This window comes from Denticeps clupeoides, chromosome 10 (assembly GCF_900700375.1).
Source record: "Denticeps clupeoides chromosome 10, fDenClu1.1, whole genome shotgun sequence".
NCBI lineage: Eukaryota > Metazoa > Chordata > Actinopteri > Clupeiformes > Denticipitidae > Denticeps > Denticeps clupeoides.
In genome coordinates, this window is record NC_041716.1 from 810,923 (window position 1) to 837,830 (window position 26,908).

Consider the following 26,908-nt stretch of genomic DNA (forward strand, 5'->3'; position numbering starts at 1 on the left):
TACACCAAACCTTTATTTTGCTTTATTACGGTACCAGAACTTTTTTTCTTCACTTGTGTATACGATTAAAATTAGCATACAGTATAAATTTCATATAAATGCTTCCTTCATTTTCCACTTTTCAGGTGGGCTGCATATGAGAAAATATATTACTACATACAAAAAGAAACAGACCACAATATATTAAAGCTGTCGTAGACGTAGTATTCTTCTGTCTTACAAAAAAATATGCAAATATAAGACGTTTATAAGACGCGTCCAATGTAAAGCTTTGATATAAAACAAGTGCTCTTCAAATCTCTTTGGTTAATACGGCCTTTGGCCAGTTGAGGGTCTTACTGACTGCGTATTCACGGACACATTCGTACAGGATCGGCCAACGACAGGCGTCTGAGTTACTGGGATTATAATAATAATAATTCATAGACGCTCCGAACGGCTACTGTATGAGTGTGGGTGCTTCTCTCCATCCGCTATTCTACAGCGTGTAACAGTGTACATTAATACATTAATATGCTCCATTAATAATTAGAATTATTAATATAGAGTGCAAACAGCATTTATTTCATCTTTTAATATGCGTTTTTTTTGCGCTGATGTAACTAGATGGACTAGAAAAATACTGGATTCTGATTGGATGGTGGGTATTTTTGTCAAGCGGGATAAACGTGGGACAAATGAAACCGACGTCAGGTCACACCCACTCACCCACAATGCACTAGTTCTTAAAACAAATCAAATTGCCGTAAATGGAAATGGAACTGTGTGAACGAGCTCTCGTAGACAGAAAACCAGCTGCTCCCTGAACTAAGTGCAGATGGACGGAGCTTAAAAAAACGAATGCAGCCGGCCGGCCAGCAGGGGGCGCTACAGCTACGCCGATTTCAAACATTTTTTTTCTTTTTAAATTACAGTCGGTGGGCAGAGGTAAAGGGCTCAGAACGAAACTTTCTGCCGAAAACCCGGTTGGGGTTGATCCTCCGCGGCGGAACGTACAATATACACCCGTCAACCAATCTTCATCAGGCGGAGACGAAATAAAATACATTCAAACCGACGCCTCCTCGTTACAACGCCACTCTGCTCTCGCCATCTCGCGCACATTCGCCCAAACCTTCACTCAGACTTGCCGTTACTTCTGCTTTGGTCCGCAACCAATCGAGCGCTTTTCTTTGGAGCTTCGGTCCCCCGGTCCCTCCTTTGGGGTTTTGTTTGTGGGAACGTGGGCCCCGGGCGGGTCTACCGGCGCTGCGGGCCCAGCATCACCTTGTTGATGAAGTTGACGATGGCGCCGGCCGGCTGCTCGGGGTCCAGCTCCGCGAACAGGTGGCAGACGTTCTCCGCCGCGCCGCCCGGCTTCTTCGCCACGAAGCCGAACACTCTGGCGGCAGAGAATTCACTCGGTTGCAACGTGACGGCCCGTTAATACACAACTCCGCCGCCGTTTATTAGTTGTATTAACATGCCGTTCACAAATACAGAAAATTAGGGGAAATAAGAGATGCAAGGCAACAAATACAGAACACACACACCAGACACACACACACACACACGCACACACACACCAGACACACCACACCACACACACACACACCAGACACACACACACACAAACACCAGACACACACACACACACACACACCAGACACACACACACACCACACGCACACAAACACCAGACACACACACACACACGCACACAAACACCAGACACACACACACACACAAACACCAGACACACACACGCACACACACACACACCAGACACACACACACACACACACGCACACAAACACCAGACACACACACACACACACACACACCAGACACACACCACACACGCACACAAACACCAGACACACACACACACACCACACACACCAGACACACACACACACACACACACGCACACAAACACCAGACACACACACACACACACACACCAGACACACACGCACACAAACACCAGACACACACGCACACAAACACCAGACACACACACCAGACACACACACACCAGACACACGCATACAAACACCAAACACACACACCAGACACATGCACACACACACAAACACAAGACACACACACACCAGACACACACACACAAACACCCAGACCACACACACACACACACACACACCAGACACACACACGCACACACACACACCAGACACACACGCACACAAACACCAGACACACACACACACAAACACCAGACACACACACCAGACACACGCACACAAACACCAAACACACACACACACACCAGACACATGCACACACACACAAACACAAGACACACACACACCAGACACACACACAAACACCAGACACACACACGCACACACACACACACACCAGACACACACACACGCACACACACACCAGACACACACACACACCACACACACAAACACCAGACACACACACAAACACCAGACACACACGCACACACACACCACACACACACACCAGACACCACACACACACACACCCAGACACACACACGCACACAAACACCAGACACACACACACCAGACACACCACACACACACACACACCAGACACACACACACACAAACACCAGACACACACACACACACGCACACAAACACCAGACACACACACACCACAGACACACACACACACACACAAACACCAGACACACCACACACACCAGACACACACACCACACACACACACCAGACACACACACACACACACACAGACACATGCACACACACACAAACACAAGACACACACACACCAGACACACGCACACACAAACACCAGACACACAAACACCAGACACACACAAACACCAGACACGCACACACAAACACCAGACACGCACACCACACACACACACCAGACACACACACACAAACACCAGACACACACACACCAGACACACACACACAAACACCAGACACACACACACACACACCAGACAACACACACAACACCAGACACACACACACCCACACACCACACACGCACACACACACACCAGACACACACGCACACAAACACCAGACACACACGCACACAAACACCAGACACACACGCACACAAACACCAGACACACACACCAGACACACGCACACAAACACCAAACACACACACACACACCAGACACATGCACACACACACAAACACAAGACACACACACACCAGACACACGCACACACAAACACCAGACACACAAACACCAGACACACACAAACACCAGACACGCACACACAAACACCAGACACGCACACACACACACACACCAGACACACACACACAAACACCAGACACACACACACCAGACACACACACACACAAACACCAGACACACACACACCAGACACACGCACACACAAACACCAGACACACACACACACACCAGACACACGCACACACACACACACACACACACACCAGACACACACACCAGACACAGACACACCAGACACACACACACCAGACACTTACTTAGATGTCGTGCTGTCTGAGTTAGTCCACCTGAAGCAGGAATGGGGAGATGAAATATAACTCGAAAACACGAGCATGCACACACACACACACACACACACACACATCGAACAAAGACAAATGGAAGACTGTGGTCAGTCATTCGCGGACATGAGAAATACTCGTTCCGTTTTAAAAACCCATGCAGCGTCCGGTGTTACTTGGTGAAGAATCCGGCGGCGCGTGTTACCTGCGGTCCTGCGGGTCGACGCTGCTGAACGTCACGCTGCTGACAGGATAGTGTCTCCTGAAGAAAACCCTGCGGGCAGCGAGGAAGCGCTGGTCAACACAACGCGCGGTTTGACGGGAGGGGACGAACTGCGTGCCCGGCGGTTCACCTTCTCTGGCTGTCGGTCAGCGTGATCCCCTGCACCGACACCTTGAAGTGAACCACCGTGGCGGCCGGCCGAGGCGTCCTCGACAGCGTGGCGCCGGCGGCCTTGGCTACGGCCTGGGGTCCGGTCAGCGACTCGGTCTCCACCGAGTTCAGGTACAGCACGTTACAGGCTGCGGAGGTCACCGAGAGAGTCAGGGACTTCTTGAAAAAATTCCCTACGTCCTCAATAAACCAAGTAAAAAAATCAAAAAAATCAACCAAGTAAATCATTACGAGGGCCTCCAGCCTGCTGGTTAGACCGCACCCTCCCTATGATTTACATTTACAGCATTTACCAGGCGCCCTCATCCAGAGCGACTTACAGTCAGTAGTTACAGGGACAGTCCCCCCTGGACACACTCAGGGTTAAGTGTCCTGCTAAGGGACAAAATGGTAGTAAGTGGGGTTCGAACCTGCACACAGGGTTTTACCCGCTAGGTTACTACCACCCTATCTGGTGGGGGTGCAGTTTTCGCTTCTATATTCAAGTTCTATTAGTTACCAACGTTGGGTTTTGTTTTAATATTGAAATAGGAAACGAACAGCAACATAAACAAGTTTAAAGAAGAAGCGTCTGTGATTGTAACTTTATTTCTGATAAAAACTAAATTAGAAATGAATAAGCAGCAGGTGGCGCTGCGATGACAGGGACCCACCCGCGCCCTGCTTGAGGAGGTCTGCAGCGGTGCTCATGTTACCGGCGGCCTGGACATCCTGGGTCTCCCCTACCGGATCTGCGGCATCGTCAAACAGAACACGTGAGAATCGGGCGAGGTCCCGGGCCGGCACCGCCGGGGACGGCCATCGGGGCGGGGCGCGCTCACCGTTGTCCGGGATCCGCAGCGTGCAGGGCAGGGAGATGGGGGTGATCGAGTGCTGACAGACCAGAGCAGACAGACTCCCTGCAAGAGACGGAGGACCAGAGACACAACGTTCCCATTTCCATTCGTAACGTGCGAAGGCGGGAACGGATACGAACATCAACGTGGGAATTTTAACCAACAGCACTGGAGATTTTTTTTATGCTATCTATAATTTCAGAGCCAATTTATGCTTCAGTATCACAGACCAACCCCAACTAACTCAATAAATATTAAAATTAGGGCCGTCAAAAGCCAATCAAATACCAAAAAAAAATACAATTACGTGTTAAGAAAAGAGAAAACCACACTGAATCGTACACTTCTACACTCTTACTTCAGTTCCGACACTCCTTACCAAAGTAGGGCTCGTTCTGGCAGCCTTTGATCTTGACCCCGCGAGGTCCGGTCTCGATCAGGAAATGCCGCACCAGCTGTTCTAAAGGATCGGCCGCTGGCGAGAGACAAAGCGCACCATGGGAACGTTCCGCCACGTTCCGATCCATCCCTCTCTCCAAAGTAGCGCGGTTACAGGCGTCCGTTGTGTGTATGAGATTCATACCTTTGGTGCCGTGATTGTTGGCACTGACAGGAGGCGTGGCCACCTTCAGCGCCAAGCCGTAAGCGCCCTGGAAGGAATTACTGTCTCGGATCAAAAAGGAGCCAGGATCCTTCTCCTTCAGCACAGCGATGGCTGCGTAGAATGAGAGAGATGAGGAGTTACTGCGTGGTCATGCGGCGGCGCCGTATCACCGTCACCGTAACAACTACAGCTTCAGGGATCTTCATTTTACATTTACATTTATGTCATTTGGCAGACGCCCGTATCCAGAGCGACTTACAACGTGCTTACATGTTACCATGGATGAAGTGGTCAGTTCTGGTTCACCAGGACACCCAACTATGAATACAATCTTTTTATTCACTCTGTTCTAGTTTCTATACAGAAGTCAGACGAGAAGAAGGTTACAAGTTCATCTAAATCTTCTCTAAAGAGGAAGGTGTTGAGCTGCCGTGTGAAGGTGCTCAGTGACTGAGCTGGAAGTTCATTCCACCACCGAGGGGCCAAGACGGAGAAGATGAGCACGCTCTAGATGAGCGTCTTCCTTTTACCTTCAGAGATGGAGGGACCAGGCGAGCAGTACTGGAGGCTCGGAGTAAACGAGGTGCAGTGTGAGGTGTAATAAGGGCTGTGAGGTAGGATGGTGCTACTCCATGTTTGGCTTTGTAGGCCAGCATCAGTATTTAGAACCTGATGGTGCAGCTACTGGGAGCCAGTGGAGGGAACGTAGCAGAGGGGCGGTGTGGGAGAACTTGGGAAGGTTGAAGATCAACCTTTTCAAATGGACCAGTAGCATCATAATGGACACGTAATGTACACCATGATACTGGTCTACACTTTGGACTTTTCCTCTTATTGGACAAATCAACCAGCCCTGCACTGACACCACCTGCAGGGTCACTCTACCCTGGAAAGGCGTCCCTCTCTGTATCACTCCTTCCCAACGTTTCTTCCCACCTTTTTTCTCTCTCCTACAGTTTTTTGTGGAGTTAATTCCTTGTGTGCAGAAGGGTCAAGTGTGAGGGGTCAACTGTAGGACCTGTCAAAGCCCATTGAGACGTACTGTACGTGATTATGGCTATATAAGGAATAAATGTTGCTGTTGTTGTTGTAGGCTCGCTCACCTTGTTCTCTGGAGATCCCTGGCTTGTACCAGAAGCGTGAGCTGTCCTGTACAAACTTCACCGACATCCTGCCGCCCAGTTCGCCCTCTGGCGCCGGCCCGTCCACAGGGCCCAGTGATGGGGAGAATGTGACATGGTGCTGCCCAGACGGCTGGGTGCCCGTTGCGGACCTCAAGGTGCCAGACCTCCCGTTGGGTGACCCCGGAAGTGTGGCCGGCCGCCGTTTCTCCGGTAGAGGGGGTTGGGGGTTCAGGGTGGAGTATCCTGAATAGGACCCCGGGGAGCCAGAATGGTTGAAGCAGCTGGAGGACAGTGGGAAGGTGGGCGTAGACTGACCCTCAGGAGCTGGGGAGCCCTCAAGGCCGCAGTAATGCTGCGGACAGCCTGCGGTCTTGGACGCCAGATTCAGCCTGCGGTCCATGGTGGCGAAGCCTGGGACAGCGGGCTCGGTGTAGGGCGAGTTTTCGTGGGGAGGCTGAGGAGACGAAGGGGTCGGAATGGGAGTGGAATCAAATCTAGGGGACCCTGGGGGCGGGTTCTGAGGGGGACAGGAGCCATTCGTCAGCGGGGGGGCTGTGATGGGGTCAGTTGACGAGCTTCGCTCCTCAGTGGGAGGCTCAGGCGGAGTGATGGGGTGACAGTGGCCCATTGGGCTCACTGGCGAAGACGCCTCTGTGGAAAGTGACGGGCACGTCTCAGGGACGACAGTCTGCTTTGGGGTAGAAGGGTTCGTGTTGGAGGTGTCATTCTGCTGGGACACCTGGTCGGTGCTGTGGGACCTGATCTGGCCTTCTGAAGGATGCTCGTCACTAGAAGGTGCCACTCCTGAGTTGGGACTGAAAAAAAGCACATAAAACAGAGACAGAAAATCCAGTCAGGACGTTAAAGACCAGTCTTCACCATGACCAACACACGAATCATCTGGACTGACAAGAACAACACAGTCTCCAATCTAAACTGGAAGACGATTCGTGACGATTTGCCATCTGAGGGCTTAATCCAGTCAACCTGCAGAAAAGGCTGCCAAGAAAGAAGAACCGACCAAATCCAAAAGCTTCTCCAAAAATGAAAACGATATATTTTTAGTTTGTCTAGTCTGGGATGGTGATAAATGTCAGACGGATGAAGAGATGTGGCTGCCTACCTGTCCTGGGGATGCAGGGGACTGCTTGTGTGAACAGGAGTCGGGGGTCCGGACAGATCTGAAGGTGTGGAGCAGGGGACGTGGGCGTCTCTGAGTCCTGTCCTCAGGGACCCGTGGGTGACGTGAGAACGCCAGCCGGCGCCCTCGGCTCGGGTTTGCGTGTCGGGCGGGTACGGCTGTGAAGGGATGGAGGAGTGGCTGGACGGTCCTGGCGGGGGGAGTGGGGAGGTGGACTCGGACTGGTACCCGGAGGCGTAGCCCCTGCTCTCGGAGGGGGAACAGGGACAGGCCGGGCGTGGTGTCTGGTACCCGCTGCTGCTGCTGTACTTCATGTCCAGATGCGAGTGGGTATGGGAGCGCGAGGCTTCGGGGTACGACGGATGTCCAGAGGGTAGGGGGTCGAAGGAGAAGGTGGCCAGCTCGTGGCCCTGGGGACCATACGGTGACAAGGTGGACCTCCGTTGCCAGAACTCGGCCTCTCGCTCATGCTCCCATTGAAGCTCCGCCTCCCTGTCTCTGTCCCAGTGGAGTGCCACGTCCCGGCCCTGTCTCAGAGCCGCCTCTCTCTCCCAGTGGAGCTCCACCCCTCGGTGTAGCTCAGTGTCCCGCCCCCGTCTGAGCCCCGCCTCCCTCTCCCAGTGCATCCCGTCACCCCTGTTCAGGCGCAGCGTGTGGTAGGCGGAGTCTTCCCGGCGGATGCAGCAGTCCCGGCACAGGCAGCCAGGGGGCGCCAGACCGTCGATCAGCATGATGTCATGGTAGGGGCTGGGGTGTTTGGTGTGGGGGTAATGCAGATACTCGTCTGAGCGGCAGAGCAGGCGTCCAGATGTGGCGAGCGTGTGAGGGTGGGGGGACATTTCCGGGGCGGTGTAGGGGCACAGGTGGCGAGGTGGCCCTTCAGAGCACGTGCGGTGGAGGAAGTGGGGTGCACCTTGCTGCCGATCCCACAGAAGGTCGGGGGGTGGGAGGGTTTGGTGGGGGTGTGGCGTGTGATGGCACATTCCTATAAGTGATGGAGGCGGGGCACTGCTGTGCCCATTAGAACCGGCCGCCCGGTCCAGGCAGTACCCGTTGGGTAGGAGGTGTGGGCGGTCGCAGGTTGTCTCTGCGCAGTGTTGGGACCGGTATCCCACCCGGCAGGAGCAGGTGCGTCCCAGCCTGACGGTCCCTCTCGGTTCGGGCGGCGTGACAGGGTCCCCATCATCCAAAATGGCCGTCTCGCGGTCCCGGTCGCGCCCACCTGACCTCTCGCCCTCGATTCCCCCCAGGAGGCGCTCAAGATCCTCCCGCTCCTGCTGAGTGGGTGGCGGCGGGCGTGGGGGCTCCTCGACGCGCTCCGGCATGACGGAGGACGAGTGTCCCGAGTCGGTGCTGACCGACAGCAGGTGCCGGGTCCTGTCCTCAGCAGCGCTGCGCGGCAGGCTGCCATTGGTCGACGAGACGGAGGCTGCGGCGGCGGCACGCCGCTTCTTCACCTGGGCGTACAGGCTGCCGTCCAGAGGTCCCCGCGTGTGTCCGATGTCTGAAAAGAGCACAAAATAAAGCGTACGTCCACAAACAGGACACGTATTGTGTTTTTATGTCCCTGATTTGTACCTTCCAGACTGTCCTCGTTCCTCTGGTTGAAATTTTCATACGAATCCCAGCGCACAACCGGGTCGGCCGTGTTATAGTCCACCGTAACCGCCGGGTCATTTCTTTGGTACTCTTGACCTGAAACGGTAAAAGAGCAAAGTCGGAAAATCAAAAAAAAAAAAAAGCCACGAGAGGAAATGTCGGTACAGAGGAATCAAACGGAAAACCTTTCATCTTTTCTGGTCCAGATGAAAAGACGAACTCCACCGTTGCATCAGAAGGAAATGTGTAATCTGTCACGAAGAGAAGTGATATTCATATAAACAAGCGGCTGTTTTGTTCTCTACGCTTCAAAAAATGTTCATTATGTGTCCAACTTGTGTGTGATTAGCATTAAATGGTTAAAAATGCAAGCAGCGGGAGGTAATGAAAGTGACGTAATTCTCATTGTGATGTACAGCACATGGTGCATACAGCGAAATGTGTCCTCTGTATTTAACCATCACCCTTGGTGAGCAGTGGGCAGCCATGACAGGCTGTGGGGACGGGATTTGAACCGGCAACCTTCAGATCAACCAGCGCTTCCTTACCCACTAAAGCCACCACTGTAAACTTCTAGAAATTCTCCTCACCGGAACAGGCCTCGTCCAGCTCCCCTTTGCCAAACCAGAGCTGGGCGCCGTGGATGGTGCAGGTGTGGAACTGCAGACGGAACACCGTGTCTCTCTCGGCCTTCTGACTCCGCCGGTGATAGCACTTCACCTGCAGGGGGCGCCACATCAGGAAATAACAGTTGAGGTTGAGCTTAAATGTCATTTCAGCTATACACGTGTTAGACAGACGAAATAACGTTTCACTACGTGAGTGTGAGACCAACAGAATTACATTATTTAGTGATATATTCAAATAAAAAAACGTCCTGTACTTCTTGGCCTGATTTAAGTGTAAAATTAGTAAAATGTAGGTTTTACTCTGAAGTGCAACTACTGAACTAATGCACTTAACATCTAGCTCACTTTTTAGTATAAGATACGCTGAAGTATACCACTTATCTGTATTAGAATATATTGAATAATACTTTTTGTACAAATAGTAGCTCACTTTAGCTCACATTTACAGTTTAAGGTCACATAAGGCAAAAATTATTAATTATAATTCTTTATTATAAATGTGGCCTATAAATGCTTTTGTATACTCGCCAGTGTGTTTAATTATAATTTAGCTGAGCTACCACTAATAAATGCATGAAAGTCTGTAATATAAGCAGAAACGCTGAAACACACAAACCATGATGTCTCCTTTGAGAAGCAGCGCCGGCTCGATCGTCACGCACAGACGGCGACTCTCGGCGCCCTGCAGGTCACTGTCAAACACACACACATCATTTTCCAATTTGCATGAGCACGACCGGCGACAGAGAGCGAATCGTCGTGTTGTGGTCGCTGCATTTTCTATCTCCAGCGTGAACGTACTATACTCCAGATGTGTAGACCAGCTGCATGGACTGGTAGATCTTCAGGAATGGGAAGTATCCTGAGAGAGGGGGCAGATGGAGGAGCAAGATGTGTGCATGTGGACATCATGAACAGCTTTCAGATGAGCAGGCTGGGCAACGCGGAGCAGATGGGAGCTCACCTCCATCGGCGTGGAAGTTGGGAATGGTCGGGATCAGGACCTGATGCAGGAAAAGGGGGCTGCTGTTCATCTTTATTGCCCCAGACAGCAGCCCACCGAAGTAGTAGATGTACCTGTGAAGGGAGAGAAGAGTTCGACCCGAAGCCCGCCTGACCAGTGAGCGTGACGCGTAACCGGCAGGCAGAGGCCTGACCTGTTCTGGGAGGGCTGGAGAGACGAGGAGACCTTGTCCTCACAGAACTTTCTCATGGCGAGGGTGCTGAGCGCCTGGTCGGCCCTGCTTACACACATTGACTTTTTCACAGCATCTGGCAACCCCATCCTGCAGCTACTAATCACGACGCACTTCTCATAACAGCCTCCTGTTTCAGTTGCAGATGTCGCACAAACATGTGCTCTTCTTTACCATAAATGTTGAAGTACATAACGAAAGCACAGATGCAGCCACACGTTGCAATAATAAAATATGAAAAAATAAGAACCTCACCCGGCTGAGATCTTGCTGTAGTGCATGTAGGCCGCGACGATGACTCCGGTTTTGCCTTTGTTGCCCTGGAACCGGGGAGACGGTGTTAGTTTCAGCTCGAACGAGTGATGATTCATGGCAATGAGTCCATAACCATAACCATAACCATCAAGGAACCCCCGCCATCCCCAGAAGGTTCTTATAAAGTCTGACTCCTGACCTTGCAGTGCAGGACCACCACATGCTGCGGGTCAGAGTTCAGCCAGCTCTCCATGGCTTTGCACATAGCGCAGATTTTGTCGAGGGGAGGGGCGTGGAGGTCAGGCCAGCCAAAGTCATGGACCTGCGGCGCAGATGCAGGCAGAGAAAGATGGTGACTGGTGTGATTTATTACAGGACAGGGGCACACAGCAGGTGTCTGGTGACGGGGACGGACCTTGGGGTTGAGGCGCGTGATGTCACGGCGTCGCTCGGACAGGTTCAATAGCTGCAGGGGGATGAAACAGAGGGAGTCAGCGCGCAGTGAAGAACGTTTCCGCAGCAGAGATCCTCATCCAGACACTCTCCACACTGACCAGGAACTTGTCCTGGTGTTTGGACTTCAGCATGGCCGCCACCTCTCGCAGATTGACGCGGTAGCGCTGCTCCTCCAGCAAAGGGGGGAAGAAGACGGAGATGATCCTCTCGGTGATGTAGGTCAGGTCGAAGTCATAGTGCCGCTCCATGACCCGGTCCATGACCCGGTCCACGCTGAAGCTCCTGAAGGAGACAGGAGAGGAAGGACATGGAGGACTGCATTAAAGGAGCCAGACAGATCACCCATAACTGGAGACGCAGCAGGTCAAGCCCACCTGGGCAGGGTGCTCCTCTGTTTGGTGTAGGTTAATGACTTGGTGGAGCCCTGAACAGAGAGGAGCGGTCAGGCCTCATGTCACCATCGACAGTGAAATGACGGCGGTTTTAGTCTTGTGTACGGTATCGGATCCAGTGAGATCTTACCAGGTGCTGGGTGTGTCGAGATGGTGCCGTACCCCTCCTCTGCTGTAAACACAAAGACAAAAAAAAACCATGGCAGCCTCTCCCGACCGTAATCGTGGTGAGACGTGAGGAGATAAGACACACTCACCAGGTCCGACTGGGGCGCAGGGACGCAGGCCGTGTTTACCTGCAACAACAAAAAAAAAGGAGACGACTCAGAACCATCCTCACACAAACCCCGCCCCCTCTGTCCCGGAAACGGGGGAAAGAGCAGAGGGACACAAAGGACCCGGACGTGCAGGGATGGGTCACAGGAAATGCTCCCTCAGGCGGAGGAGATAAAAAAGGAGAAAAATAGCCGCAGATAGTGGGAGTTTAGCTCAGTGCTAGAGCATTGGCCAGCAGATCAAGAGGTCCCAGGTTCAAATCCTAAATGTAAGAGTACATTTAATAGGAAAAAAAAATGTTTCAAAAAGTATTTCAGGCGAATCTAACACTTACACACGCACATGCACAAAATAAAATTAAAAAAAATTCCTGCATGTTCTATTCCTGACAAGTTCGGCCTTATCAGGGCTCTTAGTTCTGTAAACACCAAAATCTATAGAAATCGAATGAGAATTGCTGCTGTCGTTCTCTTGTAAGTCGCTTTGGATAAAAGCGTCTGTAAAGTAAAGTAAAGTAAAGTAAAGTAAAGTAAAGTAAAGTAAAGTAAAGATAACAGAGGCCCGGCGTGTGTGAACGTTCCCAGCAGCCTCTGGGCTCCCGCCCATACACACGCCACACCGAGGAGTAAATGTACACACATGACGAAAGGCGGTAAACACGTGGTCTCCCCGTGCCTCTTTTCTCACGCAAACACACACACGCGTTGCCCGCCTCCAGCGACCTTTGACCCGACAGGAAACGTGCAGTGGTGGGAGTTCACGTCAGTTCCATCTCAGGCAGGGGTAATGGGGGCTGGTGTGTGTGAGAAAACACTCGTGCTTACGTAACGCCACCATCCCCCACCCTCATCCGGGAAACCCGGCCTGGCCGCAGCGAAAGGGCAGCGGCTTCTCACAACACGCTAAATATTTCAGGATTTGGTGTGTGTGTTCGTTCCGGGGGGGGGTTCTAAAGGCCGAGGAACGGGCTCCGTGTCGGGAAGACTGGGCCGTGTTTGTGTGTGTTGCTAGGTGGGCTTCCATTTTAATGCCGAGTTCGGCAACGGCGGGTTTGGCTCGGTGCACGGCGAGCTGAAACAACTGGAACGTTCCGAAAGAAAAACACAGACACACACATGCAGGTTCATGACGCACACATCTCAGTTGTTATTCCACTCTCCGATTGGCTGATCGGCCTCCGATAATTAACAACTCCTCTCTTGTTTTCCTTCACACTCCTTCATTCCAGCGTGCATCTCTTCCCTTTCCTCTAGGCCTCCTCCGTCCGTACTCCCGACAGGAACGGTCCCAGCTCCGCCCGTTTCCTGCTGCCCCGCTTTCTCACCCTCTCCCGCCCTCGTCCCGCCAGAACAAACACACCAGATTCCATCTAATGCGGGCACTCTGTAGACAAGCCCCCGGCCCACCGAGACCCCTCGCTCCAGACAGAGGTTGGCGGGCTGTTTATCTCTGGTTACTCATCAGCCTGAATCACGGTCCTCAGCGAATACGACGGCAGAGACGGGGAGGCAGAGACACGTTGCCGGCTATTCTCTGACCAGAACGAATCCATCCATTTTTCTACGCCAAACTGGGAAAAGCTGTAGAACGGTGAAGATGCACAGCATCGCCGAGAACCAAGATCATTCCAAGGGGCCCTCCTCTTTTCTGGAAAGTTCTGGGTGGAATCATGCCATAGCTGAGTGCAACAGCTGATTTTCACCAGTTCCACAGCTCGGCTGTAGCTGCGTGTTCGCTCTGCGCTGGATTTCAGGATGGACCTTGTCCTCCCGCCTCCCCCTTGTTTTCAAAATCTCTAGGAAACGTGGTGGTTGAACTGCAGTGGCTCCTGCAACAAAGGACGGGGCGTTACGTAACCCCTCCATCACCAAGCCTCCCCACCCCAACCCACCAAATAACATCATACAGAACATCAACAGACAAATTCCTTCCCCACGTCCCCCAAATAGCATGAACGTGCCACAATTAATCCTCATCAAGGCTGAATTATCGCAGTCTACAGCAAAACGGCAGCACCATCCATCAAAAACAAAGAAACAGCCCATTACAGCCTGTTCTGGAGCTCTGGGACCCGGTGAAGCGTCCTACCCGCAGGCCGCCGGACTCTTACAGCTACAAAAAATGAATGATTACAATAAACAAGCTAAAAACAGTCATCACGGCCAGGTATCCTCTCTGTCAGGGTCTCGGTCCATGATTAATTATTTCCACGTGGGGGTCACGGACGCTGCCCTTCCTACCTGGTGGGCCGTCAAGTCCCTGACCCGGAATCCTGCAGACCCCCGTCTGGAGGAGATTTTCCACTCTGCTACACTGATAAGGTCGTGTGCTGTCCGGACGCTGGCGACACGCTGAAATAAAACATATGGGCGATGTCTGTATGTGTGTGTGTATTTCAGAGATTACTGAGTTTCTACAGCGGACAGGACCCAGACAGACGCTTCTCAGTGGTCGGATTTTGGGGCACGCGGTACCAAATAAACCGAATTCTCATCTCTCCATTTCAGGAAGTGCAGATTAGAACACGTCCAGGGGGGGTTTCCCAGAAAAATACTACAATAACAACCCAGAACCAGTGAAGTACGAGACGCTGTGTCACCCGGCTCCAGGCCACACTGGCGGTTTTAAAGAGAACCAAGAAGAATCCGTTACAGATGGAGGGGGGAATACAGCACAAACGTCACAAAGGGACGGAGGGTACGGCGCTAACCCGGACCTGTTACGCTGGACCTGTTTCACGTTTGCAACGAAATTTAATTCACTCCAGCATACAGTTCATAAAACCTCACAGGTTTTACAGTGGATTTTGGGCCAAACTGCTCCACACTCATTCTGAAGAGAAAAGAAATGATGATGGTTGGCAAAATGTAATCGCCTCCATTGTTTAGCATTAGCATCTTACCAGAACATTTACAGCTACATGCACGTGAACAGCAGAAGCCAGAGTACAGCCTGTGATTTTTCATTTTAGGTTATTCTAATAAAGTGTAATTTTATCTAGTAAATCAGTCTCTTGTCCGACAAACTTCAATGCTGCCCCCAGTGAAAGAACTCATAGTTAAAAGGTTATCTCTCCTCCTACTCTGCACTTTAACAGCTTTTCCTCACTGCATCGTCCCTTGAGCAGCTTAAATGTCACCCTAACTGCACCGAGGGGCTCGGAAGGGGTAGTGGAGACAAAATCTTCAGAGAATAGCTCAGTTCAGAACCCTGCCCAAAGAAACGGCCTCTCCCTTCCTGCAGTGAGCTGATGGCTATCGCTGGTGACAGGGTTAGGAGCAATGACAACAGCCAATCCGAGTGGGGGGTCGGGAGGTGATACCTTAATAATATATTATAAATTCAGTTTCAGAAAGGGCTGCATTTAATTCTTAATGAATTTGGCCAGATGGGCTACACTATACTCCCCACGAACATCAACAAGTCCTGTTTCGTTTCATCAGTTCCTCTCTATCGGGTTGTGCTAACACAACACTACCAGGTGCTAACACAACGCTACCAGTTTCAGGTGCTAATACAAAGCTACCAGTTTCAGGCGCTAACACAACGCTACCAGTTTCAGGCGCTAACACAACGCTACCAGTTTCAGGCGCTAACACAACGCTACCAGTTTCAGGTGCTAACACAACGCTACCAGTTTCAGGTGCTAATACAAAGCTACCAGTTTCAGGCGCTAACACAACGCTACCAGTTTCAGGCGCTAACACAACGCTACCAGTTTCAGGCGCTAACACAACGCTACCAGTTTCAGGCGCTAACACAACGCTACCAGTTTCAGGTGTTAACACAACGCTACCAGTTTCAGGCGCTAACACAACGCTACCAGTATCAGGTGCTAACACAACGCTACCAGTTTCAGGTGCTAACACAACGCTACCAGTTTCAGGTTCTAACACAACGCTACCAGTTTCAGGTGCTAACACAACGCTACCAGTTTCAGGTGCTAACACAACGCTACCAGTTTCAGGCACTGACACAACGCTACCAGTTTCAGGTGCTAACACAATGCTACCAGTTTCAGGTGCTAACACAACGCTACCAGTTTCAGGTGCTAACACAACACTACCAGTTTCAGGTGCTAACACAACGCTACCAGTTTCAGGTTCTAACACAACGCTACCAGTTTCAGGCACTAACACAACACCACCAGTTTCAGGTTCTAACACAACGCTACCAGTTTCAGGTGCTAACACAACACTACCAGTTTCAGGTGCTAACACAACACTACCAGGTGCTAACACAACGCTACCAGTTTCAGGTTCTAACACAACGCTACCAGTTTCAGGTGCTGACACAACGCTACCAGTTTCAGGTGCTAACACAACGCTACCAGTTTCAGGTGCTAACACAACACTACCAGTTTCAGGTGCTAACACAACGCTACCAGTTTCAGGTGCTAACACAACGCTACCAGTTTCAGGTTCTAACACAACGCTACCAGTTTCAGGTGCTAACACAACGCTACGAGTTTCAGGTGCTAACACAACGCTACCAGTTTCAGGTGCTAACACAACGCTACCAGTTTCAGGTGCTAATACAAAGCTACCAGTTTCAGGCGCTAACACAACGCTACCAGTTTCAGGCGCTAACACAACGCTACCAGTTTCAGGCGCTAACACAACGCTACCAGTTTCAGGCGCTAACACAACGCTACCAGTTTCAGGTGTTAACACAACGCTACCAGTTTCAGGCGCTAACACAACGCTACCAGTATCAGGTGCTAACACAACGCTACCAGTTTCAGGTGCTAACACAACGCTACCAGTTTCAGGTTCTAACACAACGCTACCAGTTTCAGGTGCTAACACAACGCTACCAGTTTCAGGTGCTAACACAACGCTACCAGTTTCAGGCACTGACACAACGCTACCAGTTTCAGGTGCTAACACAATGCTACCAGTTTCAGGTGCTAACACAACGCTACCAGTTTCAGGTGCTAACACAACACTACCAGTTTCAGGTGCTAACACAACGCTACCAGTTTCAGGTTCTAACACAACGCTACCAGTTTCAGGCACTAACACAACACCACCAGTTTCAGGTTCTAACACAACGCTACCAGTTTCAGGTGCTAACACAACACTACCAGTTTCAGGTGCTAACACAACACTACCAGGTGCTAACACAACGCTACCAGTTTCAGGTTCTAACACAACGCTACCAGTTTCAGGTGCTGACACAACGCTACCAGTTTCAGGTGCTAACACAACGCTACCAGTTTCAGGTGCTAACACAACACTACCAGTTTCAGGTGCTAACACAACGCTACCAGTTTCAGGTGCTAACACAACGCTACCAGTTTCAGGTTCTAACACAACGCTACCAGTTTCAGGTGCTAACACAACGCTACGAGTTTCAGGTGCTGACACAACACTACCAGTTTCAGGTGCTAACACAACGCTACCAGTTTCAGGTGCTAACACAACGCTACCAGTTTCAGGTTCTAACACAACGCTACCAGTTTCAGGCACTAACACAACACTACCAGTTTCAGGTGCTAACACAACGCTACCAGTTACTAACATATTGTTCTGATTATGCAAGTTTTCTCATGAACTTTAAAAAATGCAAAGAACTTATCCCTCCCCTCTCCTTGGCCAAAGGTCACTGCAACGTCACATAGTTATATATGTGTGGCAGGACTGAGACACATTATGCTATTATAGCACACATTCAATAATATAAAAAAAGATTTATTTAAATATAAAAAAAACATTAAAAATAAAAAAAGCAACAAGTTGCGAAATTAAAAGCGTTCTTGGTGCAAAGTGTGAGCCAGACAGGGGTGGAATGAAGAGTCTCTCAAATGCAATTCTCTGTTCCGAATCCCCCAGCGGACATCTGGAGACGCTCTGCCCTGCAGCCAGTGCCCCTTGTCCATCCTGACCTCCCTGCCAACTCTCTGGGCCAAAGCTGGCATTCACTCCCCTCATCAATGCATCTTTCACAGCGAGCTGCGTGGCCCCAGGGTGCGGCCGGCTGGCAGCGCCTCCGCCGAACAAAGTGAGGCCTTTCAGCGGAGCCGGGCCGGCTGCACACACGCCGCCGCTGGTATTTCGGAAGAGTCCACGCACCCAACAATGAGAGCTGTATTCACGCCCGCCGCATAGCGCCCGCTGAGCCCCCTGTAATGCACCATCTGGATGAGATCAGCAGCGAAATGAAGTGGGGCTTACCTTGGCTTCACATTTCTTGTGGGTGGCGGTCTTACAAACTGCAGAGAGGGAAAGAGGGAGATGGGTAACGAGGGAACATTTCACCTCTGACCATCCTTCAAGAATCAGTTATAATCATTTAAATAAATCATTTAGCTCTAAAACATGAAGTTGCAGTGTTGTATTGTGTTCTGTTTGTTTTATTCAAACTAAAGCATCCGAGAGGATGACGTCGGGCTCTTTATAGAAATCTCACCTCGACAGAAGGACCCCAGGCTCTCCACACTCTGCCGACACACCCCGCACTGGCGCTTCTTCTTGAACGTCTTCTCCTTGAAGACGTGCGGCTCTCCCTTCCCTGTCTGCTGCAACACAAGCGTTGCCGTGATTAAAGGCCGAGCGCGGCGACACCCTACACCCTCTCAGATGCTTCCTGCCTCTGCAGAAGGGTCAAGTGTGGAGGGGTCAACTGTAGGGCCTGTCAAAGCCCATTGAGATATACTGTATGTGATTTTGGGCTAAATGATAAATAAATGTTGTTGTTGTTGTTGTTGATGCTGGTGGCAGTAAGGGGGGTCACCATCACTGGGGGCGTGCTTGTAAAATATCCCTGCGATTGTATGATGTGTGTATATTTTGTGCGGAGTGTCGGTTCGGTCCAGCAGGAGGGTGCCGGAGGGAGGCGGAGCTTCGCTGGACCGCGCCAAAAACAGCGTTTATGTTTTCTGTGGTTTTTTTTTCTTTTTGTCGGGTTCAATTGATTTTTTTCACCTGAATATTTGCACCTTTTTCGGTGGAAAAGAAAAAGGTAAAAAAAAAAAGACAAGAATAAAAACAAGCACTATTTGTGGAACTACGCTGTCGACCTCTGCCGCGTCACTATTAACCTGCCCACCAGGTCCAGGCCCAGGCTCGCCCCCCTCGTCCCTCGCCGATATTCCGGTCATGCGCTCCGGCTTACGTGGGGAGGGTGGAGAGGGGGAGGAGCAGCGCCAGGTTTTCCCGCCACTCAACACCGCACCAGTTCATGACGTTTATTCACAGCGATCTTCTTTTAATCTCTTCTTTCAGATTCCTGACGTATTTGTCATCGTCACTCCAGCAGACTTGGCACACGACGTCACTCACAGTGCAGTACAGTTGCAGCACAGCAATCTGGTATATTTTTGTAAAAATATACCATTTTGGGTGGCAGTAGCCTACACACTCGCCTATGAACCAGTAGACCCAGGTTTGAACCCCACTTACTACCATCGTGTCCCTGAGCAGGACACTTAACCCTGAGTGTCTCCAGGGGGGGACTGTCCCTGTAACTACTGATTGTAAGTCGCTCTGGATAAGGGCGTCTGGTAAATGCTGTAAATGTAAATGTTGTAAACTAAAAAAGAAATTTCATTGCCCAAAGTATTGGCATAGTACGTGTGAAAGTACCCCGGCAGCATTAGTACACACACCCAAAGCACTTTGGACGTAAACTTCAATTTTTCTTAATAAAATAATCCGCATCACGGCATGTAAACAGAAGCGTTGGTTTTCTTATATGTAATATATGTAATACTTATGTTTGCATCTTTGCATTTAAAAAAAAAAAAAAAAATGCACAAATGCACTCACCTCTCAGTAAGGGGACGGTCCCAGCAGCGCGGACGGGTAAAGCTCTGCACACCATTACCTGCACAAACTCCGCCCCCGACGCAGAGAACCTCCACCTGGGTCCAGCCTGACCGGCCGGACTGTGCCAGGGCAGCGCCCTCCAGCCAGCGCTGGACAACCCACCCGCCTCCCGGCAAACAAGGGGGGGGTCTGTTCTCTTATTTTTAGGCATCCAGCGCCGCGTTCCAGAGGACCTCCAGATAAAAAAGCGGAAAGTCCTCCGAGGCCACGGACAGAACAGAGACGGGATTGAGGGCAGGAAAGCGCCCCCACCCGAAACACTCGTCTTTATCCCCCGTTCCTGTGCTTTCCAAAAATAGCCAGATCTGAGTGCACAGTCTGTGCATGTTGTGCAGAGTATCCCGCTCTGAACTTCCGTTCCATGTACAGATTGTTCTCCGACAGTTTCCGGAGTTCCTCCGGGGACGGAGGACGATCAACGGGGACAGAAGTCCCGGACATCAAACAAACAAACATCTAGTACATTCTTTCTGCTCAGTGAGCACAGACTTCTCAGACCTCATGATTACTGAGTGGAACGACGGGCCGGAGTCCCTCCCACGTCACATGCTTAATGGAAGACATCTGCTGTCACCGAGCAACAGCCAATATCGACCATGGTCTCAGCAGCCGCCTGGCATGACAGGAGATATACAAGAAGCTCAGGTATTCCCAGCTCTCTCCGGATATTCCCAGTTCTAACAACACGCAAACAAATTTCCCTGGTTTAAGACATGAGGAGAGTGGGGACGTGGTGCCTGCTTCTCCCGTCGGTGGCATTCCTACCAGACCCTTCCCTCAAGGGTGGAACTCCGGCAAAGGAAACAGAGACAGCCTGTTCCAGGAGTGAGGTCAGCATGTACGCCATTACACACTTCCTGCCAGCGTCCTCTCGGCGGTCCGCATCACGCGCGGCCGTGCCGACGCCCCCAACTCCACATCGACGCCTCAAAATGTGACTTCCATCACAAACAATCAACGTCAGCAGTACCATCCACCCTGACTTTACACAGCGACCCGCACCAGCAATTCCTCCCTAACTCCTCATCGTCCTCACTCCCAGCGTCCACTACAGACACCCGGGACATCACGTCACCGGATTCACACTGTGCAGTAAATAAGCACAGCGACAGAACGTGACAACTGATCACTGAGATGAACAATCACACAAAGTCCCGTAAACGAGGATGAACCGATATGACGCGTTTATAACTAAATGAAGACCAAGATGCACAACAGCCAGATAAACACGCGTTCTCATTTCATGCTCGGGGTTTATGGTTCTCGCAACATGTGTTCCCACTAAAAAACTAAAACAGTTACCTCAACAAGCAATTTGTAGCCTGATAAACTCTTACAGTGCACAAGGCAAACACCCCCCAGAACTCAGCAGAACCTATTAGAACCCCCCCAGAACCCAGCAGAGCCTAGTAGAACCTCCCCAGGACCCAGGAGAACCCAGAAGAACCCCCAGAACCCAACAGAACCAATTAGAACACCCCCCCCCAGAGCCCAGCAGAGCCTAGTATGAACCCCCAGAACCCAGCAGATCCTATTAGAACCCCCCCAGAACCCAGCAGAGCCTAGTAGAACCTCCCCAGGACCCAGGAGAACCCAGAAGAACCCCCAGAACCCAACAGAACCAATTAGAACACCCCCTCAGAGCCCAGCAGAGCCTAGTATGAACCCCCAGAACCCAGCAGATCCTATTAGAACCCCCCCAGAACCCAGCAGAGCCTAGTAGAACCTCCCCAGGACCCAGGAGAACCCAGAAGAACCTCCAGAACCCAACAGAACCAATTAGAACACCCCCTCAGAGCCCAGCAGAGCCTAGTATGAACCCCCAGAACCCAGCAGATCCTATTAGAACCCACCCCAAGACCCAGTACAACCCCCCCGAACCCAGCAGAACCTATTAGAATACCCCCCCTAGATCCCACCCTGACTTTACACTGCGATCTGCACCAGCAATTCCTTCCTCACTCCTCATCGTCCTCACCCCCAGCGTCCACTACAGACACTCGGAACAGAAGAGAAGACACTTCACGTCACCAGATTTACACTGGTGGACGCGTCACGTCATGCGGCGTGCAGTAAATAAGCACAGTGACCAAAGAGGACAACTGATCCTGTTCTATTAGCAGAGCCAAATAGAACCCAGTAGAACCCCCAGAATCCATCAGAACCCAACAGAACCCAGAAGAACCCCCAGAACCCAACAGAACCAATTAGAACACCCCCCCCCAGAGCCCAGCAGAGCCTAGTATGAACCCCCAGAACCCAGCAGATCCTATTAGAACCCCCCCAGAACCCAGCAGAGCCTAGTAGAACCTCCCCAGGACCCAGGAGAACCCAGAAGAACCCCCAGAACCCAACAGAACCAATTAGAACACCCCCTCAGAGCCCAGCAGAGCCTAGTATGAACCCCCAGAACCCAGCAGATCCTATTAGAACCCCCCCAGAACCCAGCAGAGCCTAGTAGAACCTCCCCAGGACCCAGGAGAACCCAGAAGAACCTCCAGAACCCAACAGAACCAATTAGAACACCCCCTCAGAGCCCAGCAGAGCCTAGTATGAACCCCCAGAACCCAGCAGATCCTATTAGAACCCACCCCAAGACCCAGTACAACCCCCCCGAACCCAGCAGAACCTATTAGAATACCCCCCCTAGATCCCACCCTGACTTTACACTGCGATCTGCACCAGCAATTCCTTCCTCACTCCTCATCGTCCTCACCCCCAGCGTCCACTACAGACACTCGGAACAGAAGAGAAGACACTTCACGTCACCAGATTTACACTGGTGGACGCGTCACGTCATGCGGCGTGCAGTAAATAAGCACAGTGACCAAAGAGGACAACTGATCCTGTTCTATTAGCAGAGCCAAATAGAACCCAGTAGAACCCCCAGAATCCATCAGAACCCAACAGAACCCAGTAGAACCCCCCATTCCCCAGGAGAATTAGTAGATCCCCAGAACCCATAAGATCCCAGCAGAGCCAAATAGAACCCATGAGAACCCCCAGAACCCCCCCCCCCACAAAGCCCAGCAGAGCCTAGTAGAACCCCCAGAACCCAGCAGAACCCCCAAAGCCCAGCACAACCAAGTAAACCCCCCCAGAACCCAAAACCGTACCTGCCTGTACCTGCCTTCTACATAAGAACATTAAATAAGAAGATAAAGTGCTACTAAATGCATGAATACAGCCAGGGAGCGTCAATGCGCGCCGGAAGGAGCAGTGACGCAGTTGCTCATTAATTGAAGTTATTCGGGGGGTGTGGAGGGCAGCGCGTGGAGTCATATGATTTTTTACAATAGAATTTTCCTCCACTGAACCGGCATAAAGGACTAAATATACACAAAGCAAAAAAATCAACTTTTTTCTTTTATTTAAACTCGTGTAATCCGCCTCGGATTTCCTCAGATTACCTTTCTGTTATCATCATAATTAATTGTAATGATAATAACAAAGGCACCAAAAATTCGGCACCATGTGGGATGCTGAGGATGAATTCGATAAGGCAGAAAGTTTACTGAAAATAATTTTAAAAAATGTCAGAATAGGAGCTCTCCCTTTGTAAAATAAAGTTTAAAACATGTTTAATGTGCTACGTAGGCAGCTACGGGCAGCGGAAGTTCGTAAGAAATGAAGTGGCGCTCACCTTGCTCATTGTGTGGAGAAATGTGGAGAAACGGAGGAGCTGGTTTTTACATTCCAGACAGTCGCCACTACGGACTGTTTTCTGTTTTCTTTACTTTCTCTCGCTGGGGGGACTATGGGTGGGGCTACTGTTGTGGGCGGGATTAGTGGAGAAGCGCTTTACAATTGGTCGGCTGCTGGAGACGAGGGGAGGAGCGCTGCGCTGATTGGTTAAGGTCTGAATTCTGTCGCGCCATGGACCGCCCAGGCCACACCCACGTAAGGGGGCGCAGAGACAAAGTTTATTCAAATCAATTCACGTTTCACACTTCATGAATGGTATAAAATGTGGTTTGTCATGAATCTTACGTGAATCACGTAAGTGGTTTTGTGCGAATTCAACCTGTATACCTTCATTTTGGATAACTGGCTGAATTAATGTTCAATCTAATTAATTATAAATTAGATTAAAGGGCGCCATTATTTTCTATGAAATTATTGGTAGTAGAAAAAATTATATATTTACACACACATATATAAACACGTATTTACGCGTGAATCTGAACAACAGCGCCACCTTGTGGTGGTCTACAAGCGCTTTACTGGGGTCGTGCGCTCTGGTGCTTTCATTCTTTTTAACTCCACATATAAAGTCCCACATATTTAATAAAACACGCCGAATTGAACGTAGATGCAATAGAGTGATCACATCCAAACGGCGAAGGTCCTCACTCAAGGCTTTCGACTCACTTTAAGATGTTGGTTTTAATTGATTGTGATTGCTTGTATATCATTTCACTTTGTTCTTTTTACTTTATTATGAACTGTTTTTTACTGGTTCCTTATTCAATTCTCTGTACAGTGCGTGTGTGTGTGTATATAAGTGACGTGATTGTGTCCTCTGTATTTAACCATCACCCTTGGTGACAGTGGGCACCATGACAGGCGCCCGGGGAGCAGCGTGTGGGGACGGCGTTTTGCTCAGTGGCACCTCAGTGGCATCTTCCGGGGCCGCTTCCTTAACCGCTAGGCCACCCCTGCCCCATAAATATATATAAACACACACACACACACAAACTGAGGGTGGCTGTGAGGATCTTGGCTAAACCCCACATAATATATATTCATATTCCTCACAGCTCAGAAAGATTAAGTTCCAGAGTGAAAAACTGGCAGAAAAAAAGCCTTAAGCTGTGTGGAATTTCCGCCTGGAGATGAAAAGTGCTGGAAGTTGGCCGTTTATTTGTCTGCTGGAGCCTTCTCCTGCAAGTGCGATCCCGGATAGGGTGGCTGGACGGCCGTGGAAGATGCGGCGTGGGAGACAGGAAGGCCGCAGGAGAGTCTAAGAAAATAAAATTCTGGGATCGGACGGGATGCTGGACGTGCCGCGCTGGGCTCGCAGCTGTGGACGAGGGAGTAGAGCAGCTCCCAGAGCTCCAATGAAACCAACACACACCACACAGCTCTGCGCACAACATTTCATTCAAGGAGAGTAAGTATATAAACTCTTCAGGATCTACAAGACTCCTCAAAGTCTTGGTTTCCTTGATTAAAAGACTCATGCAGCTGTTTCACGTTAACATCAGAGCCATGTGCAGAACCAGAAGAGCCCAACCAATCAGAGCGCAGCAAGAACCAAAGTCAGTCCCAGGTGCTTTTAATTGAAATGGAAGTTCATGAATCCTGTCCCGCCGCTCCAGTTTGAGGGGACGGGCAGCGGACAGGAAGTCTGTGCCAGGGGTTGATAAGGCCCAGCATGTGTGGAGTTGGTATTTTTATTTCAAATCCACATCCACAGCCCCAAAACATCTCCCCGCCTCTGGATACACGAGCGCTGGACGGGGTCAGGATGTTGCGGAATGGAGGGGGACGGGCCTTTGTCAGGGCACTGGTGGCATTTCAACACCACTCCTTGCACGGTTCTTCCTGAGGGACACACGCCCACCCGAGTCGGGTCAGGTTACCCGGCTCAGAGCGTGTTTACCAGCTTGCAATTGGCCGCCTTCCCCGCATCTTGGCACGCGGGCGCCTCTGCGGCCGGGCGCGCACAAACGAGCCCTCGGCGAATCACTGGGGCCTATTTACACGGGTCCGGAAGGACCACGCCCTTTTCCACAGGGCCATGCCCGGTGGATGTTTGTGGAATATGGTCGCAGTAAGGCCTGGCCGGCTGCAGTTTTGTCATTCCAGGGCCTTGCCGAGGATAAACCGCCGCCTTGTAAAACCGGGGTGTTGTGATAAGGGGTGGTGGCGGCGAGACGTTCTGCTGGACGTTCTACCTGTTCAGAAGAAGGGGACCAACCACTGAGACCTTCTTCACCGGGTGTGCGTTCAGCAGAATGCGCCTGTCGCCATAACAAAAACCTTCTAATTTAATGGCCTGCGGGGCGCCTCCTGGCCGGTGAGTCAGAACGAGCCGACGTTCCCAGCGGACAGAATTCCGTCGGTGAGCGAGAGCAGCGGCTGGAGTTTCTCAGTGTCGGGCCACAGCTGAATGCGACGTCATGGCAGGTTGGGACCCTCAGAAGGGGGTCCGACGTTGTCCCAACGGCTCGCCGTTCCCACGCTGTGCAGCATGTGAGCAGGTCATGAGGGATTTCAGCGTCTCATACACACACACACACACGTTTGATGCCCATCTAGTGGCCTAGCGTGTAACACACTCGCCTATGAACCAGAAGACCCGGGTTCAAACCCCACTTACTACCATCTGAGTGTGTCCAGGGGGGGACTGTCCCTGTAACTACTGACTGTAAGTCGCTCTGGATAAGGACGTCTGGTAAAAAACCTTCAGCCTCTTTAGCTGCGTGAGAACTTCAGAGCTGGACGAGTGTGAGGACCTCACCTTGGTCAGTCTCATCGTCCCGCTGGTCCTCTCCGGGCAGCTCCGCTGCACTGACCTCCTGACCGGCGGCACGGGCTCTGGTTGGACGGCGCAGTAATCCGCGCTCAGGGCGCAACCCATATAGAGATCTGGGCCCCGGTGGTCGCTCGGCGTCCCTCGGCCCCTCCGTCTCCCTCGCAGGCGCTCAGCCTCTGCGATCCGCCA

At 51.2% G+C, this 26,908-nt stretch overlaps 1 protein-coding gene across 7 annotated transcripts; it reads right to left on the reverse strand.

Annotated features, from left to right (window-relative positions):
- LOC114797677 (tensin-2-like) lies at positions 1-26,908 on the reverse strand. 7 transcript variants are annotated; one of them, XM_028992639.1, is made up of 27 exons: positions 26,705-26,908; positions 18,821-18,926; positions 18,586-18,623; positions 12,391-12,429; positions 12,264-12,302; positions 12,116-12,165; positions 11,840-12,023; positions 11,701-11,751; positions 11,485-11,607; positions 11,286-11,350; positions 10,992-11,075; positions 10,799-10,911; positions 10,636-10,696; positions 10,451-10,526; positions 9,796-9,925; positions 9,391-9,456; positions 9,185-9,301; positions 7,589-9,110; positions 6,445-7,280; positions 5,321-5,452; positions 5,117-5,212; positions 4,723-4,800; positions 4,555-4,632; positions 3,861-4,029; positions 3,713-3,781; positions 3,484-3,513; positions 1-1,381 (listed from the first exon to the last, which is right to left on the reverse strand). In XM_028992639.1, exons 1-27 carry the CDS (start codon positions 26,822-26,824, stop codon positions 1,240-1,242), a joined length of 4,614 nt encoding a protein of 1,537 aa, XP_028848472.1. In that variant the 5' UTR covers positions 26,825-26,908; the 3' UTR covers positions 1-1,239. The 7 variants fall into 7 exon arrangements, with proteins under 7 accessions (XP_028848472.1, XP_028848469.1, XP_028848470.1 ...); XM_028992636.1 differs by having other exon boundaries at positions 12,264-12,305; XM_028992637.1 differs by having other exon boundaries at positions 18,821-18,929.